Raw genomic sequence first — 19,159 nt, 5'->3', positions numbered from 1 at the left:
AGACATTTCTACTGTAGCACATAAAAGCACTATTCTGTAGCCTTTGATGAATGTGGTTTGTTTTTTTTTTCTGTCATTCACAAGAACAATAATAGTAATTTCTAAAAAAATTTCTAGGTGGGGGTAGAGTGCAAAAGTACGGAGTAAAATCTGAAATCAACTGTAATTATCTCCAAGAGCAACTGTTAACCTCAGTCCATATTCATGGTCTTAAGAGTAAAATTACAACAAACAAATTCATTTCTGAATTGTGTCAGAGACAACACTCATTTAGAGTAATTTTTCTATGGTGCTTTAAGTTAACCAAGCTAAAAATACTTTTTAACATTGTTCCAAAATCAGTGAAGGCCACACACAAAATGCCACCCTGTCACTTACTGACGGCAAAGTCAAAGGTAAGTTTAACTTCCATAGTTATAGTTAGGATATTGGATAAGCACCCCAGGAAACAAACCACCAGCTTGAGCTATTGTTGGGAAGCATACAGATTTACTTCGCATCAAAATAATTAATCAGGTAAAATTAATCTATTAGATGATCTGCCCAAAATTTCTTGGCGGGTACTTAGAATTAAATTAGAATGGAATAAAGATCTTTTCTAAGAAACAAAAATGAAATCCATTCATTTAACTTTGCTGCTGCTGCTGCTGCTGCTGTTGTTGTTTATGTTGGGCTATTTGTTGTTGGTGTGTGTTGAGACAGGGTATGGACTCAGGCTAACCTTGAACTATGTAGTGGAGATGACCCTGACCCTTGATCCTTCTCCTACTTCCAAGTGCTGAGATTACAGGTGTGCACCATCATCACCTTCATGCCCAGACCACTCACTGACATTCTGTTACTCAGTTTCATGATTTATAAAACAAATTGCAAATTGTATCTCCAAAACTCTTCCAATTCAAAATTCTCCACAGAATCTTAAAATAATGATAGCAAACATGAATAACCAGGAATAGTTTAGTATTACATGATTATATTTCCAAATGAAAGTCCTGCATGTCAAAAAACAGACAAAAACCTACTGTCCAACAGTGCTCTCTACTTACCTCCAGGTTTTGACATTCCTGAGCAGAATTGGTAGGCAAGCCAATCCACTTGATTTCCTTTTTTTCCTTTGAAATTATGTTCATTGCCATTAGCACATTTAAAGCATCATAAACTCTTCGTCTAATGTTCTTCTGATCATAGGCCTGCTAAAAATATTTTTATTAAGTGATAATTTTTTTTTTTGGTTTTTCGAGACAGGGTTTCTCTGTGTAGTTTTGGTGCCTGTCCTGGATCTCACTCTGGAGACCAGGCTGGCCTTGAACTCACGGAGATTTTAAGGGTTATCTTTCACATGCTGTTGGTGTCGATAACAGTATCTCCAAACTGCTGAAAAAATTCTATGTCCAGTGAAAACATCTTCAAAATTCAATTAAACATTTTTATTTATGTTTACATTTTTACTTGTGTGCGTGTTGGAGGGCACAAATTCTTGCCATAGTGTCTGACCATGTGAAGTTCAGAGAGTCAAAGGAACCCTGTGACCGACTCAGGTCATCAGGCTCGGCGGCACAGTGCCTCTGATGGCTGAGCTATCTTACCAGCTCGAGGACACTACTATTTACCTGTTGGTTTATTTCCTAGGTGGTTCTGAGAACTGAACACAAAGCCTCATGTGTGCTGAGCAAGTGCTCTCCCTGGGTTTCCCTATCTCCACCTCTGAAGACACTTTAATACAAAGTAACCCCAGAAAAAAATATACTACCACCAAATTGACACTGAAAAATACTAAGGGACTTCGGGTGGGAGAAAGATTATTAAAATGGAAACTGGGGAGATGTAGAAAATAAAAATATATGGGTAAATCTCAGCTATATAAAAACAGTTATCTTATAGAACCCAGAATATGTAAAAATTAATATCCATGACAAATGTATATAGAGAGGTAAGTATTAAAAGTGTCTGCATTATTAGGAAGAATTTTATACTTTAAAACAATCAAGGGCTAGGGAGACAGAAGTGTGGGCCAAGTGCTTGCTGTGAAAGCATGAAAACCTAAGTCTGGATCCCCATCACCCATGTGCAGCAGGCATGCATCTGTACCCTGAGTACAAGGGCAGCGAAGACACGTGGATCCTAGGTGCTTACTGGCCTCCCAGGTAGCCAATCACTAAGCTTCAGGTTCAGTGAGAAACCCAGGCTCCAGGTGAGTATGCCAGGAATGGTACCATACATCTTTAATCCCAGCACTTGGGAGGCAGAAGCAAGTGGTTCTCTGTGAGTTCCAGGCCAGCCAGAGATATAAACTAAGACCCTGTCTATAAATAAATACATAAACAAAAAGATAAATGAAAATAAGGTGATACATAACAGATACTCGATATTAACCTCTGGCATCTGCACACCCATGCATTAGCCTCCACACTCACATATACAACATAAACAGACAGCATATACATATGCACATACATATCAAAGATGGATGTTTTAAGGTCTATGGAAAACTGCGCTTCTTTTTTTTTTTTTTTTTTTTTTGGTTTTTTCGAGACAGGGTTTCTCTGTGTAGCTTTGCGCCTTTTCCTGGAACTCACTTGGTAGCCCAGGCTGGCCTCGAACTCACAGAGATCCGCCTGGCTCTGCCTCCCGAGTGCTGGGATTAAAGGCGTGCGCCACCACCGCCCGGCCAAAACTGCGCTTCTTACAATGTGGTTTGTGGGAAAGTGCTGACTAGCTGGTTTCAGTCTATAATGAGAACAGGACCTTATCCAGAAACATTTCTGTACTCTCAACACACTGATTGGTTCTGCTAACCCTTTCTTTTGGTAATAAAACTTTTACTGAATGAATACATTTATATTGATTTGTATCATGAGGTTCTTATCGTATTGTAGATAGGACGTTCTGGATTTCCTTTTTTGGTGGGGGAGCTTTTTTGAGACAGGATATCTCTGTGTAGTTCTGGCTGTCCTGAACTTATTCTGTAGACCAGGCTGACCTCTATTCAGAGATCCACCTGCCTCTGCCTGGTGATAGGAAGTTCTTAAGACAAAATTGAATCAATTAAATGTCATGATAATAAAGGATAGTGGGGAACACTGAATCCATCCAAATATAAAATGTAATTAAATCAACAGAAAATTTAAATTATGGAACTGAATGTAAATATTGTATTCTTGACATTGTAGACTACATCTAACATCAATTTCTGGGTGAAATCCTAGTATTCTGAACTTTTCTATTCTGTTTTTTTGACATGAGGGTCTCACTTTGTAGGGCAGGTTAGCCTTGTATTCACTATATACTGCAAGCTGGCTTCGAAATTGTGGATTTTCTCCTGCTTCAATTTGCCTCAAAATTTGTAAGGCTCCAAAACTATTGGGGGGCTAGCAACATGGAGCAGCTGGGTAAAGCATTTCCCAGGTGAGCCTGAAGTCCTGAGTTCAATCTCCAGAACCCAGGAGAAGGAGGAAGGGGAGAACTGACTCCACAGCATCGTCCTTTGACTTCTGCACACAGGTCATGGCATGCATATGCCCACACACCATACATACAAACATAAACAATAAAAATTTCAAGATACGTATCTGTTCAAATAAAAAAGAAGAGAGTATTTCCAAAAACAAACCAAAAATTTACAATAGAAATGTCCTCAACATGAAATAGAAACTCTCAGTTCAAGGATTCCCTACTTCCTCCATTCCTCAGATCTATCAGACAGACTCCCAGGTAAACGGAATCATCAGGTATCATAGTCCCTATGAAGGTCATGGTCCACTTACCGAATCAGCGGCCAGATGGTTACTTGAATTGGTAAACTCAGACACCAGCTCATCGGCCACTTCATTGTATGATGTTGTGCCTTTTCGCTGAACTTTCTCACATACTTTCATTGAAAAATGCCTCAAGCCTTTCCCATTTTTATCACCTTTTTTGCTTCGTTTACTAGAAAAGAAAAATAAAAGATTTATGAAAAAATTCATATGCCATTATCTTAAAGAGACTTCCTCTATAAAACTATGCAAAAAATAAAACCAGAAGACAATCATTTAGTTTCTACGTTTTAGTTAGTTTCAATGACTAAATGAAAAAAATTTAATGAAAAATTAAATGAAAAAATTTAAGTAGAATAGAGGAAATGTTTTCAAATTTAATTTTTATTTAAGAGCTTAACAATATACAGAGTGTTTTTCTATAATGTCATTCACTTAGTAAGCATGAATTGACAAATTACTGTCATATGCTAGTCAGTATTAGACACTGGAAATAAATTTGTGAAAAGTTACAGTAATTCTACCTTCTAGAGATTATTTCTTAGTTAATATTTATTTTTCTTTGACATTAAAACTATCACTGTCTCAGTTCTTAGCCATTAAGACTTGAGGGGTTAGTTTAGTTCTAAAAATATGTGAGCATCAAATATATATAAGAACTGTTTTAGGGACCAGAAGTATAAAAATTCAGGTGCAATTCCTTCCTTCAGTGAATCTTTTTTTGTTTGTTTGTTTGTTTTGTTTTTTTGAGACAGGGCTTCTCTGTGTAGCTTTGCGCCTTTCCTGGAACTCGCTCTGTAGACCAGGTTGGCCTCGAACTCACAGAGATCCGCCTGGCTCTGCCTCCCGAGTGCTGGGATTAAAGGCATGCGCCACCACCGCCCGGCTCCTTCAATGAATCTTAGAGCATGATGATGAAACATATTCATAGTGGTGGGCAATTCCAAAGGTAAAAGTGCCAGGCCATAGTGACTCAACACTGTTCTGTGGGAAGAGGGAAGATGGACAGCTATTTTAACCTACAGGAAGATGACTTGTGGGGAGAGTCAAGGTCAAAGGCAGGAAGTGAGGAGAGCCTCAGTCAGGAGAAGCAGCAGCAAGCAGAGGATGGAGGAAAGAGGCAATACACATGAAGAGTAAGAACAAGGAGGGTGGGCTCACCCGGTTAGAATGCAGGGTGAGCAGTGATAAACGTGGGAGGCCAGGTTGTGACTCAGACACAAGGCAAGCAAATGTCCACTTCATCTCATCATGTTTATCGGTATAATCCATCTTCTTAATAAATCATTGAAATGTTCTATGTTAACATAATCCCCAAAACGCACTAGCCATGCTCTTTTCCAAAGAATGAGATAAGAAGAGGATATCCACTTTCTGTTCCCTACATTCTTGTGATGGTTGTCAACTTGACTACATCTAGAGTCAACTAATACCGAAGCTGCCAGGTTTCTTTAATTTTTACTTCTTTTTTTTTTTGTTTTTTTTCGAGACAGGGTTTCTCTGTGTAGCTTTGCGCCTCTCCTGGAACTCACTTGGTAGCCCAGGCTGGCCTCGAACTCACAGAGATCCGCCTGCCTCTGCCTCCCGAGTGCTGGGATTAAAGGTGTGCGCCACCACCGCCCGGCTAATTTTTATTTCTTGAGACAGGGTCTCACTATGTACTCTAGCTAGCCTGGAACTCACTACAGAGACAAGGCTGGCCTCAAACTCATGCAAATCCAGCTACATCAGCCTTCAGATCTTCTTTCCTGCTTTTTTCTTTTTACTTTTTGAGACAGGATTTCTCTGTGTAGCCTTGGCTGTCCTGGAGCTCACTCTGCCTTCAGATTTTCTTAATCAGATATCTGATGCAAGAAGATCCACCTTAAATCTTGGCTACACCTTCTGGTGGCAGCCCAGATAAAAAAGGACATGGAAGAAGGAAACTTTGCTTTTTGCCTGCTTGCCCTTGTTCTCACTGGCAAGCTCATTTATCCAATTGCTGAGGAATCCCTTCAATAGTATTAGAATCCAACTCCTTCAGGATTTCAACATACGCCAAAGACCAACAGCTCTCGAGGAATCCTCCAGGACTCCAGGACCAGAGTGCAAATGCTGAGCCATCCACTGTCACGGACTGAATAGCTATCGGCTTCTGGGCTTTTTCCACTGTGAGACAGCCATTGCTGTTATTCAGACCTCACCCTGTAAACCAGTCTAAATTGTCTTTTAGTGCTTTAAGTGTGTGAGTGTGTGTGTGTGAGTGTGTGAGTGTGTGTGTGTGTGTGTGTGTGTGTGTGTGTGTGTGTGTGTGTGTGTGTTTCAGTCTATTAGTTCTGTTCCTTTAGAGAACCCTGACTAATACAATTAGGAAAGAATCATTAATGTGTCCCTAGAGTATAGGCACTGCATTACTGAAATGCAGTGAAACTAAGTGACTGAGTTGCACAGTGAGATACTAATGTGGGCAGAAATTACTGTGTTAAAGTTGAAGGTGAATTTAAGGGGAAAAGGAGGTGAAAGAAAAAACCAGCTAAGAAGCTATTGCAACAGCTGAGGTGATGACCTGAAATTAGGTCAATGGTAGAGAAGAGGAACAGACAGGACCGCAAACATTGAAAGGCAAGAAGTAGAACTAAGCATCTGACTGATATGGAAAGAAAGGAACAGAGAAACAGCAAAATCCGAATTGAGTGTTTAAACAGTAGGAGGACACTCTGAGGGGCTGGTGAGATGGTTCAGCGGACAAAGGTGCTTGCCTCCAAGTCCACTGACCAAAGGTGGACCTGGAACTCACGCAGAGGAAGGAAAGAACTGAGTCACTAAACTGTCCTCTGGCCTCCATATGTGTTCAGTGGCACACGGGCACCAGCACTGACAAATGCACAGTAAGTACGTGTAATTTTAAATGTTAGAGGCTAGAGATGCCCGCAGTTCAAAACACATGCTGCTCTCACAGAGGACCAGAGTTTGGTTTCCAGCCCACACCAGGCAGCTCACAACCACCTGCAACCCCAGCTCCAGGAGATCCCATGCTGTCTCTGACCTCCAAGGGTACCGGAATGTCTGTCTGTCTGTCTGTCTGTCTGTCTGTCTCTCTCTCTCACACACACACACATACACACACACACACACATACTCAAGTAATCTTATAAACAAAAACCTCTTTAACTGCCAAGCATGGTGATGAGTACCTGTAATACCAGTACTTGGAAGGCTCAAAAAAAGAAAAATAAAACCAAACAAACAAACAAACAAAACCAACAACAAAACATAACTCATAACTCCCCCCCAAATTAATTTCATTAAGTAGGAATTTTGTGTGCGTGTGTGTGTGTGTGTGTGTGTGTGTGTGTGTGTGTGTGTGGCTAGACAGTTGGCTCAGTAGTTAAGAGCCCTTGTTGCTCTTGCAGAGGACCTGGTTGGGTTTCCAGCATCTACATGGTGGCTCACAACCATCTGTAACTCCAGTATTAGGAGATCTGATGTCTTCTTACCTCCTTGGGCACTGAATGCATACATAGACATATATGCAGACAAAATACTCATATGTACAAAAACAAATAAATCTAAGAAGAGTTTTTAAGAAGATTTTTGTGGGTATATATATGAATTCCTGTTCAGCACATACTTAGGACACTGGTAAGTCAGGGTTTATCTATGTTCAGTTTTACCGATAATGCCAACTTCCAAAAATTATTGTGCTAATTTACACTGCCATTAGTAGCACAAGAGCATTCTAGGTACTTTACACACCTGTAAAAGTCAATGGTGTCTTTTTTCCTGGTGGTTATTTAGTAGATATAGAACAGTTAAGTACTGTGCCGGGTGGTGGTGGCGGCGGCGGCGGTGGCGGCGGCGCATGCCTTTAATCCCAGCACTTGGGAGGCAGAGGCAGGCGGATCTCTGTGAGTTGGATGCCAGCCTGGGCTACAGAATGAGTTCCAGGAAAGGCGCAAAGCTACACAGAGAAACCCTGTCTCAAAAAAAAAAAAAAAAAAAAAAAAAAAAATTAAGGGGCTGGGGATTTAGCCCAGTGGTAGAGCACTTGCCTAGTAAGCTCAAGGCCCTGGGTTCGATCCTCAGCTCCAGAAAAACAAAACAAAACAACTACATAAGTTTTTAAATTTTTTTTAAAAAATGACTAATGCTGATTAGTACTTTTAAGTAAGTTTATTAACTATTTGTATTTGTTGCTGGAATAAGAGATTCTATTATTTTGTTTTTTCAGTTGAGAACAAGGTCTCACATTAGCCCATGCTGGCTTATAATTTCCTATGTAGCTGAGGATGTTGTAAAAACATTGGCAAGGCTTTATTAACAGAACAATTATCATCTTACAGAGGTCAATGGACTCTGAAATGACAACGCTCATTTCAATATAGTGTCTTACTGATATGACACTGAGTACGGTGGCTTGTAGGACACTGTGAACATAGGCTCATACAATGGCTCTAACCCAATAGATTCTTTCTTTTCTCTCCTAGTGCTGGGAACGGAACTTAGGAGGAATGAATGTTATACAAGTGCTCTACCACTGAGCTGTATTCCTAGCTTACAAACTGACAGTCTTTAATGCCAGAGCTAACTGACTGGAGAGATATTTATACTTGTGTAAGAGAGACCACAGTAATTCTGATATACAAAAGTAAAACCACTATGCTGTGGGATGTTCTGTATGGCAAATGTGTTGCTAATTAGTCAATAAATAAAACACTGATTGGCCATTGGCTAGGCAGGAAGTGTAGGCGGGACAAGGAGGAGAATAAAGCTGGGAAGTGGAAGGCTGAGTCAGAGAGACACTGCCAGCCGCCATGATGACAAATAGCATGTGAAGATGCCGGTAAGCCACGAGCCATGTGGCAAGGTATAGATTAATGGAAATGGATTAATTTAAGCTGTAAGAACAGTTAGCAAGAAGCCTGCCATGGCCATACAGTTTGTAACCAATATAAGTCTCTGTGTTTACTTGGTCGGGTCTGAGTGGCTGTGGGACTGGTGGGTGATAGAGATTTGTCCTGACTATGGGCCAGGCAGGAAAACTCTAGCTACAAATGGCGTCCAACGTGGTGGCAAGAGTTTCCACCTAAAACCTGAGAAAAGATTCTAAAACGGAGCTAAAAACAGTTCCTAATTGTCTCTCTCAAATGAGCGGCAGCTGCTGGTTTAAGCTACTGGTGGGTTCCCGGAGTGTGCGCTCGACCTGCAGTATGGTGGGAATGAGGCCTCTGCAAGTGGCACATTAAGCTGCATGGTGGATTTAGACTTTCCTAGTACAAAAAAAAAAAAAAAAAAAAGAGGTTTCTGGGCTACACGCTGCTTGGCTAAAAACATAGACCCATGATAGCTCCCAGAGCTGGTGGTAAACCGCCGCCATGTTGGGAAGCTGAGGTGGGCAGAGCCAGCAGCCACAGCTGCTGCAGTTTAAAGCAATAGATTCACAATAAGACAGATTCAGATGTGATAGTTTAAAATGTGTGTAAAAGATACGCAGGCTTGAAAGAGACAAAAAAGGTGATATATACAGTTATAGAAACAAATACATAGTTTTAAAAAGTAAAGTCTCTAAAGAGACAGTAAAATTAATATAAAAAATAAGCCACGTAAAGATGAATATTACACAGAGAATCTGGGTTGTGTTGTCTTTGGGATTTTTAACTGCAGAAAAACATTTGATTGTAAAAACTGTTGAGTTATGCCAAAATGTATATTTTAAAGGTACCTTGACTTCAAAATTTGGATATAAGGATATGTTGCTTTGGAAAAGAGTCTCTTTTGTTCCCACAGAAAGCCAGAGGCTATGGATTTGTTCCAGATTAAGATACATCAGGTTTGACGAGCCAAGACCCCCTGAAAGGTCTCCGATGGCACCATGGCCCAGATGATCCAACATTCAGAACCGTTTCAAGGCGACTGGCTCAGACAATACAGCCTCACGGACTATTCCATAATCCTAAAATTTTCTTTGTGTCCCCATAAGATACAGCGCCCCCCTCCAGCAGGAAGTAGTAAGAGAAGCTACGCCCAAATTCCCAAATTATATGTAATTTTGCTTTGTTAAGGTTAAAACCTTCCTTTCTGAAAAAAAAAAGGGGGGAAGTACTGTGGGATGTTCTGTATGGCAAATGTGTTGCTGATTAGTCAATAAATAAAATACTGATTGGCCATTGGCTAGGCAGGAAGTGTAGGTGGGACAAGGAGGAGAATAAAGCTGGGAAGTGGAAGGCTGAGTCAGAGAGACAATGCCAGCCGCCATGATGACAAACAGCATGTGAAGATGCCGGTAAGCCACGAGCCATGTGGCAAGGTATAGATTAATGGAAATGGATTAATTTAAGCTGTAAGAACAGTTAGCAAGAAGCCTGCCACGGCCATACAGTTTGTAACCAATATAAGTCTCTGTGTTTACTTGGTCGGGTCTGAGTGGCTGTGGGACTGGTGGGTGATAGAGATTTGTCCTGACTGTGGGCCAGGCAGGAAAACTCTAGCTATACCACTATACTAATATTCTAAGAAAAGATGACCTTATACCCCAAAAAGTGTCTAATGAATCAAGCATTTACTATGATCTAAAACTATTTAAGGAAAAAGAAAACAACTTGTTTAAAAGTTTGGGCATGTTAGGATACTATGAAATATTTACTTTGGAAGAACATTTTCTTTCCTAAAAGAAAGGAGGGGGCAAAATGACTAATGCCAAAGGATATCTATTGAAACTTTGCAAACAAGTGAATTAAAAACCTCAGTGCAGAATGAAATAATGGTAGCAACTGAATAAAGTTATGCAAAGGATCCCCCTCCTTTTCATAGTGGAACATGAAACAAAATATACTTATACTCACCTTTCTGAAAAATCTGAGTCTATAAATTCTCTAGCTCGTTTTCTATCACTAAAAAGACAAAAAGACAGCTTAAACATAACACATAACACAACTCTGTTTCTTAAATAAATCATTATAATTTGTCTCATTCTACACTGAATGTACACATAAGAAAACTAATTTTTACTATGGGATAAAGACATGATAATATAAAAATCCTTAAACTGGAATAAGCTCCATGAATACTTGGGTAGGAGAACAGTACAGATTTGCAAATGAATTTTTACAAAACTTTTTGTCTATGTGGATATGTCTGTCCATCTGTATAAGGCATAAATAAAGCACTTGACAGAGTTGTTACTTCATTAACTTACTTATCCTTGAAACAAGGTTATTCTTAATAAAGAGTTACTGTTTGCTCAAACTCACATACGGTAGAACCCAAGTAGTATGCTACTAGACATATAACTCCTCAAGTAATAAAACTTCAAAAGTGATAAAATAAGGTTGGGGAATTATTTTAATATTTTTCCTTCTTCCTTTTAATTTTTATTTATGTGTACATGCCACATGTATGCGGGTGCCCACAGAGGTCAAAAGGTATCAGATGCCTTGGAGCTGGAGTTAACAGGTGGTTCTGAGCCACCTGATATGGGTGCTGGAACCAAGGTTTTCCTTTGTAAGAATAAGTGTTCTTTACCCACTGAGTCTTGTCTCCAGCTCCCCCCGACCCCCCGACAAGATTTTACTGTCACCAGGCTGGCCTTGCACTCTCTCAGTGGCCTGAGATTACAGTAATGCACCACCACTCCTGGCTTCATTACTTTTTCCAGAAGATGGGGTGCTGAAGTAAGAGAGGAAAAGCACTTTGGAGACACAGGTGAAACAAAGGGCTTGACAGAAATGGTGGCAGCAGTAACAGAGAAGGGAATCTACTTCATTGCCTAGTATTTATTTTAAAAATCAGGGGGAGTTTTAATGAAAATATTAATATATTTGTCTTCTCTTCCTAGTTTCTTGTCTGATTTTTAAAAAACTCAAAGGGAAAATCATTCCTTTCTTATGTGTTAAAACAATATAGAATCAATTTTTATATCCCCAAAGTAGCTAAGTATTATAATCATAAAAATGGTCCTATTTCAGAGTTTTAAAAACTCAGAAGGTCTGGTTATAACTTGTTAAATTGTTTTTCTCAGCTTAAATATGGTTGTACTCAGGGGGGGAGAGATGGCTCAGCAGTTAAGAGCATTGGCTGCTCTTCCAGAGGACCTAGGTTCAATTCCCAACACCCACATGGCAGCTCACAACTGCCTGTAACTCCAGTTTCAGTAGGTCCAACACCTTCACACAGACAGACACACAGGCAAAACATGAATGCAAATGAAATAAAAATGAAAAAAAGTATAAAAATATGATTGTACTCACTGACATGGTGGCACTGCCTATGGGCAACCACAAGTTGGAGGAAGCCTAGGCTACAGACAAAGCCCAGTCACAGCTGGTGATTTTAAAACAATATGTTAGTTTTTAAAGATCTAAACCAGCTGGGCAAATCACTGTAGCCTCAGTACTCAAGAGGCCGAGGCAGAAGGATGACTGAGAGTTCAAGGCCAGGCAGGGTTATACGTCAAGTATTAGGTGAGCCAGAGTTCAATCCTAAGACTGTCTCAGACAACAGTAAAACCCCTCAAGCTCACAGCAGCCTGTGACCAGCACTCAAAGGTTGACACAGTCGGATCAGGAGTCAGGATGATCACTTAGCTGACTTAGTGAGCTGGAAGCCATCCTAAACTACAAGAGATCCCATCTCAAAACCCCCCAAAACAAAATAAATAAGGCCCCCTCCCAAAAAAACCCAAAATAACTAGACTAACAAAAGCAGAAGAGAATTCAAGGCCTGGAGAAATGGCTCAGAGTATTAAACGCTTGCTGTACAAGCCCAAGGCCCAGACCCCAGCACCCACAGAAAAGCAGGGACTGTGGGGCAACCTGCCTGTTTAACAGTATCCACTCAGGGGCCAAGTGAGGAGATTATTGGGGTAAGCTGGCTAGATAGACTAGTCAAATCAGCAAGATCTGGCTTCAACCAGAGACCTCCCTCAGTAAATAAAATGTAGAGTGATCAAGGTAAACACCTGTTGTTAACCTCTTGCCTCCATATATATACATGCATACACATGTATGCTCACAAATACATATGCCCACAAATATGTGAACATTTACATCATACACACAGACACACACAAAAAATTTTTTGAAAAAAGGAAATTCTGGAGAGACAGCGCTGTGGTTCAGAGCACATACTGCTCTTTCAAAGGACCAGGGTTCCTTGGTTTACTGCATCTACCTTGGGTGGATCACAACAACCGCCTGTAACTCCAGCTCCAGGAAGCCAATGCTCTTTTCTGTATTCAGCAGGCATCTGCACTAATGGTCACATACCTCACCCCCTTACAAACACACATACACGTAATTAAAATAAACTCTTTGGGCTGGCAAGATGACTTGGTGGGCTAGAGGCCCCTGCTGGCAAGCCTGACAAACTGAGTCTGCTCTCTAGGACTCACACAGTGGAAAGAGAACTAACTTCCAACGTTCTCCTTTAACTTCTACACATGCTACACAGCATGTATGTGTGTGCACATTTGCCAAATAAATAAATAAATAAATAAATAAATAAACAAATGTGAGACGTAAAAGTGGGGAGGTAGGAAGACAAGGACAAGACAGCAGGACAGTAAGGGATAGGAGGCTTAGAAACAGTCATTTCAGACCCTCTTACCTGGGAACCCAGCCGGCCGCCTCAGCTATGTGTGTCTGAGTGACCATTGCTGGTGCAGAGGGATATGGACTTCCAATCAGAACACTTCCTGAATTGGTAATTCTCTGTGGTGTGCTTATAATCTGTAGAGTTGGTAACAAGAAAACAAAATTAAGTATTCATGCCTTTAATCCCAGCACTAGGGAGGCAGAGGCAAGTGGACCTCTGTGGGCTTGAGGCTAGCCTGGTCTACATAGTGAGTTCCAGAACAGCCAAGGCTACATAGTGAGAACTTGTCTCAAACAAATGAGTAATTTTAAAAGGAAATATTTAAATTATTACTTTAACAAATGTAAATGGGAGCTGGAGATGGATCATGCAGTTAAGAGCACTGGCTGTTCTTCCAGAGGACCTGGATTTGATTCCCAGTACCCATATGGCAGCTCATAATTGTTTGTTATTCCAGTTCCAGAGGACCCAATGCCCTCTTCTGGCCTCTGCAGGCATCAGGTGCACACACGGTGCATAGACACACATGCAGGCAAAATAAATGAATGAATGAATGAATAAATAAATAAATGAAATTAATAAATAAATAGAGAAGATGTTGCAGTGCTAACACAGAAGGAAGTGCTGTCTGAACAGCTCTTAATACCAATCACCTAAACTATCAGTAGTACCTTTGATTTATTCATATCCTAGCATCTTAAAACACCAGTATCCTGATTCCTGGCATGCTATCACAATGTAGATTCAAGTACGTAAACAGCAATTTGGAAGGATTAAACAGGTAACTAACAATGGCTTACCATCAGAAAAATGCAAAGCCTATAATCCCAGTAGTGTGGGAGCTGGAGGGATGGCCCCTAGGTTCAGAGTGCTTGCTGTACAACTATAAGGACTGGAGTTTGAATCCCAGCAAAATAACAAGCTGGGGAAACCACACACACCTGTAACCTAAACCCAGCCCTGAGGGAAATAGGGAATGGAAAGATTGTTAGGGCTTACCAGCTTCCAGTCTAGCCAAAAATATGCAAACCCTAAATTCAGGGAGAGACCCCGCCTCCTATGAATACGCAGAGAGAACATAGGAAGATAACTAATGCATGTTTCTGGCCTTCAAGCACACATGTGTAACACACTCATACACAAACATATCTTTAGTCCTAGTACTTGGGAGGTACAGGTAGGAGGGTCTTAGAAAGTCTGAGGCCAACAAGGGCTTCCAAAAGAGACACTGTCTTAAAAGCAAACAAACAAAATCTCCAACCACTACCCCTGAGAAAGAGGGAAGCAAAAGCTTTATTTGAAATTAAGTACAGAAACTGTAGTAGAACCTGATTTATGTGAACCAGGACAGGAGTGAGTTTGATCTTCAGAACCCAATATACACCCAAAGCCACTATACAACCTGATTGTTACAGGATGCATGAACTAAGTTCCCTGAAATAGCACGTCTACATTCTGTAGACTGATTTGAACTTCAGAAACTCACGACAGTGGAGAGTTAGAATGTTGCAGATAGAGAGTCAATACCACTAGCTTTCACTAAGCCAAAAGCTAAGAATATCATCAGACAGCATCTGAGACCTTCAGAGTTTTTCTTGTTTTGTTGTAACCTGTGTACCTGATGGCCCCAGGAATGAATGCATTGACTGGTTCTTTGTTCTTTGTTCTATGACTACAAAAACCCATGCAACCACTTCACAGGGACATGTCATTTGGAACAAGTTGAATTTGTGTTCCCATGCCATGGGCCACTCTTACTTGTCTCAAAATAAACTCTCTCATTTCCTTTGGGGTGAAAATTGTGTTTTGCATGGACAAATGTAATTCTATCTTCATTTTTCCTCTTCCAACTTTACTCCATATTATTAAATAAAGTATTCTTGTCAAGCATGGTGGCATATGCCTATCACTTGAGAGGTAGATACAAGAGGACTACCACAAGCTCAAGGTTAGCCAGGTCTATCTACATAGCAAGTCAAATCTATTCTAGGTTGCATAGTGAGACCCAGTATCAAAAAACTAACTACATACATGTATGCATACATACATGTATAAAATGGAGCTGGGATGTAGCTCAATTTAGGTAGAGTGCTTGCCTAGCATGCATGAAGTTCTGGGTTTGATTCCTACTGATCCCCAGGACCACATAAGCTGGATGTGATGGCCCATGCCTGTAATCACATTTGGAAGGCGGCAGCTGGAGGATCAGAAATTCAAGGTCATTCTTGGCTACAAAGTAAGCTTGAAGACAGCCTAGGGCACATGAGACCATCTTAAAATACATAAAACTTGTACCATGTGGACTTAATATCCTTAATTAGTAGATGTATATGAATTTTCAATTATTCAGTTATAAATAGTCAATTACAAATAATGTTAGCCATTTCTTGGCCTTGATTTCTTTTCCCTTTTGTCTTTTTGTTTGTTTGTTTTCTGAGACAGGTTTTCTCTGTGTAGCTTTGGAGCCTGTCCTGGAACTCACTATGTAGCCTTGGCTGTTCTGGAACTCACTATGTAGACCAGGCTAGCCTCGAACTCACAGTGATCTGCCTGCCTCTGCCTCCTGAGTGATGGGATTAAAGGCACTTGGCACCACAGCCCAGCTCCACTTTTTAATGTTTGTTTTCTCATGCAGCGCCAGCTGGCCTGGCACTCTCCATGTAGGTGGGGATAACCTTCACCTCCTGATCTCCCTGCTTCTACCTACCAAATGCTGGTGAGCTACTACTGCTCACCTCTGTCTGACCTAAAGTCCTTCAACTATTAAATTAAAACCTTGGGGAGAGATGGCTCAGTGGTTAAGGGCACTGGCTGCTCTTCCAAAGGTCCTAAGATCAATTCCCAGCAACCACATGGTGGCTCACAGCCATCTGTAATGAGATCTGGCACCCTCTTCTGGTGTGCAGACATACATGCAGACAGAACACTGTATACACAATAAATAAATAAATCTTTAAAAAAAAATTAAAACCTTGGAATGTACTACTTTAGTGTCTCACCAGCATCCACCAACCACAAAACTAAAAAGTGTCAGCAGGTAGTATCTGAAACCTATAGAATTCTCCATGCTAGCTGATATTCCCATCAACGCATCTGGTGACTATAAAAGTTTATGAGGGGCTGGAGAGATGGCTCAGAGGTTAAGAGCACTTGGCTGCTCTTCCAGAGGTCCTGAGTTCAATTCCCAGCAACCACATGGTGGCTCACAGCCATCTGTAAGGCGATCTGGTGCCCTCTTCTGGCCTGCAGGCATACATGCAGACAGAACAGTGTATCTGTAATAAATAAATCTTTGCCGGGCGGTGGTGGCACACGCCTTTAATCCCAGCACTCGGGAGGCAGAGGCAGGCGGATCTCTGTGAGTTCGAGGCCAGCCTGGACTACCAAGTGAGTTCCAGGAAAGGCGCAAAGCTACACAGAGAAACCCTGTCTTGAAAAAAAACAAAAACAAAAAAAAAACAAAACAAAAAAAAAACAAAAACAAAAAAAAAGTTTATGAAACGTCTTCACGGTGAAACATGTTATTCAGGAGGTAATACAAATCATGTTCCTGCACCATGGCCACTCATATTATCCTCAAAATAAACTTTTATTTCCTTTGAAGTGACAGCTGTGTTTTGTGTCAGAATGTGTAACCAAAACTGCTTTTTAGGGCTTATCATTTTCACTGGTAAAAGAACATATTTTTAACAAAAGATGAAATAATGCAAAATATTTGTTACTAGGTAATAAAAAGTTTTTCTTGTCTTTGCATAGTTTTTGTTTTATTTATTTATTGGTTTTGGTTTTGTTTTTGCGACAGGGTGTCTCTATGTAGACCTGGCTGTCCTGGAACTCACTCTGTAATCAGGCTGGCCTCAAACTCAGAGATCCACCTGCCTCTGCCTTCCAAGTGCTGGTATTAGAGTGCACCACCTGCCACCCACCCCTTTTTAACTTATGTGGTTTTAATGAGCTGTCTGCCATAACCTTGGGAATTTGAATACTTGGTGCTTTCTGGGAGGGAGGTTCAGGAGATGTGGCCTTGTTGGAAGAAGTATGTTAGTTGGAGTAGGTTTTGAGAGTTTAAAAGATTCCAACCACCCCAGTTCATTTTTTTGCTTCATACTTATGGTTCAAGATATGAGCTCTCCACCTATGTGGCCTGGGCAGGCGTTTCCATGATGGGTAAGGTGACTTGCTGACATCCCACGCAACCTAAGTCAGAAGCTCATTTTTTAGTAAAAGGGGGACCTGTAGGGCCCTAGCTCCTGTTTCGGGTAACTGTTGCCTTGCTTGCTGACCTTGACATTGATATCCTCCCTATGCTAATTCCCTGCCGGGTTCCACCCTCTTGAATGCTTAAGGGAAGTTCCTTGTCTGTGTATCCTGCATAATGGGTGTTAACAGCTTAGATGCAAGATTGTAGAACATCAGTACCGAACTTCTGCCCTCGGGGTTCTCCCATTGTGCTGTAAGCCTGTATTTAAGACCTCCTCCCTCCTTCAATAAACGGCATTTGGCATTAAAAATAATTAATTAATTTAAAAAAAAGATATGAGCTCTCAGCTTGCTACTCCACCTGCTAGCTTCTCTACCATGAGGGACTCTTTCCCTCTTGAACCATAATTCCAAATACAATCTTGCTCTATAAACCGCCTTGCTCTGCGTTTTTTTAAAATCACAATAGAAGTGTAACTAATACAACTTAAACAAATGAGTGTGTGGTGCATACATATATGATGGTCAGACAACTTGTGGAAATCACTTCTTTCCTTCTACCGAGTGGGTCCCAGGCACTGAATTCAGGCCGTCAGGTTTGGTGACAGATGCTAAGCCATTTCATGAGATCTTGAAAGAATTGTTACAAAAAATAATTTTTTTTTTTTTTTTTTTTTTTTTTTTTTTTTTTTTGGTTTTTCGAGACAGGGTTTCTCTGTGTAGCTTTGCGCCTCTCCTGGAACTCACTTGGTAGCCCAGGCTGGCCTCGAACTCACAGAGATCCGCCGGCCTCTGCCTCCCGAGTGCTGGGATTAAAGGCGTGTGCCACCACCGCCCGGCACAAAAAATAATTTTTAAGGAAGAAAAAGTTTGGAAGCCAGGTGTGGTGGTGTACACCTATAAGAAGGCAGAGTCAGAAGAATCCTCCACATGTTCAAGGCCAACAACTGTATATGTAGCAATTTTCTAACCAGCCAGCTATAGTGAGACCCTGTCTCAAAAAAGCATGCTCCACTGAGTGGGAGTTAATGGAAGAAGACTGGCCCCTCTTTAGATAATGGATGCAGCAGCAAGAATTCTGCTTTCATAACGACTTGAAAACTTCCATACTAGTAAGGTTTTTGTGAAGCCTCAAGAGAAAAAACATCTGTATAGACTGTAAAAGAAACAATTCTATATGTACTGTCTTCTGAAAGTTGAAATGCTAATCTGCATTTCTCTCCATACTCAAACTTTGGCCCCTCATTTACTAAATATTTAACCATCTTGGTTATCATTTGTTTGGTTTTGGTTTTTCAAGACAGGGTTTCTCTGGGTAGCTTTAGTGCCTGTCCTGGATCTCGCTCTGTAGACCAGGCTGGCCTCGAACTCTACCTCCTGAGTGCTGGGATTAAATTGGTTATCATTTGTGCTTGCATCTAGCATCACACTAATTTGAGTTTAGGGAAATGTTAGTACATATAGAAGCTTGACAAGTAATTTTATCAAGTTGATTCTATAAATAAAAAACAAGAGACCGTAATCTGACAGATGTTTGAAAAATTTCACCTGCAAAAAAAAAAAAAAAAAGGTATTAAGAAGGTATTAAGAGCTGTGAAGTGGAGGCAGGAGGATCAGAATTCCAGTCTAGCCTG

The 19,159-nt window shown here is 40.8% G+C and overlaps 1 protein-coding gene across 21 annotated transcripts in view; it reads right to left on the bottom strand.

Annotated features, from left to right (window-relative positions):
- The window catches only part of Tfdp2 (transcription factor Dp-2), a 138,780-nt gene that overhangs the window by 25,045 nt on the left and 94,576 nt on the right, over positions 1-19,159 (bottom strand). For 11 of the 21 annotated variants that reach the window (XM_052717223.1, XM_052717218.1, XM_052717212.1 and 8 more), the window contains 4 exons: positions 13,338-13,459; positions 10,577-10,624; positions 3,765-3,927; positions 1,047-1,193 (listed from right to left, as the gene is read on the bottom strand). In XM_052717223.1, the coding sequence (XP_052573183.1) occupies positions 1,047-1,193; positions 3,765-3,927; positions 10,577-10,624; positions 13,338-13,459 (480 nt within the window). The remainder of the gene's footprint in view (positions 1-1,046; positions 1,194-3,764; positions 3,928-10,576; positions 10,625-13,337; positions 13,460-19,159) is intronic. The other 10 variants (XM_052717283.1, XM_052717273.1, XM_052717293.1 and 7 more) reach the window with 4 other exon arrangements.

The sequence above is a fragment of the Peromyscus californicus genome, unplaced genomic scaffold (genome assembly GCF_007827085.1).
Source record: "Peromyscus californicus insignis strain IS unplaced genomic scaffold, ASM782708v3 Scaffold_11__1_contigs__length_118956290, whole genome shotgun sequence".
NCBI lineage: Eukaryota > Metazoa > Chordata > Mammalia > Rodentia > Cricetidae > Peromyscus > Peromyscus californicus.
This window is presented reverse-complemented; position numbering and strand designations above follow the sequence as displayed.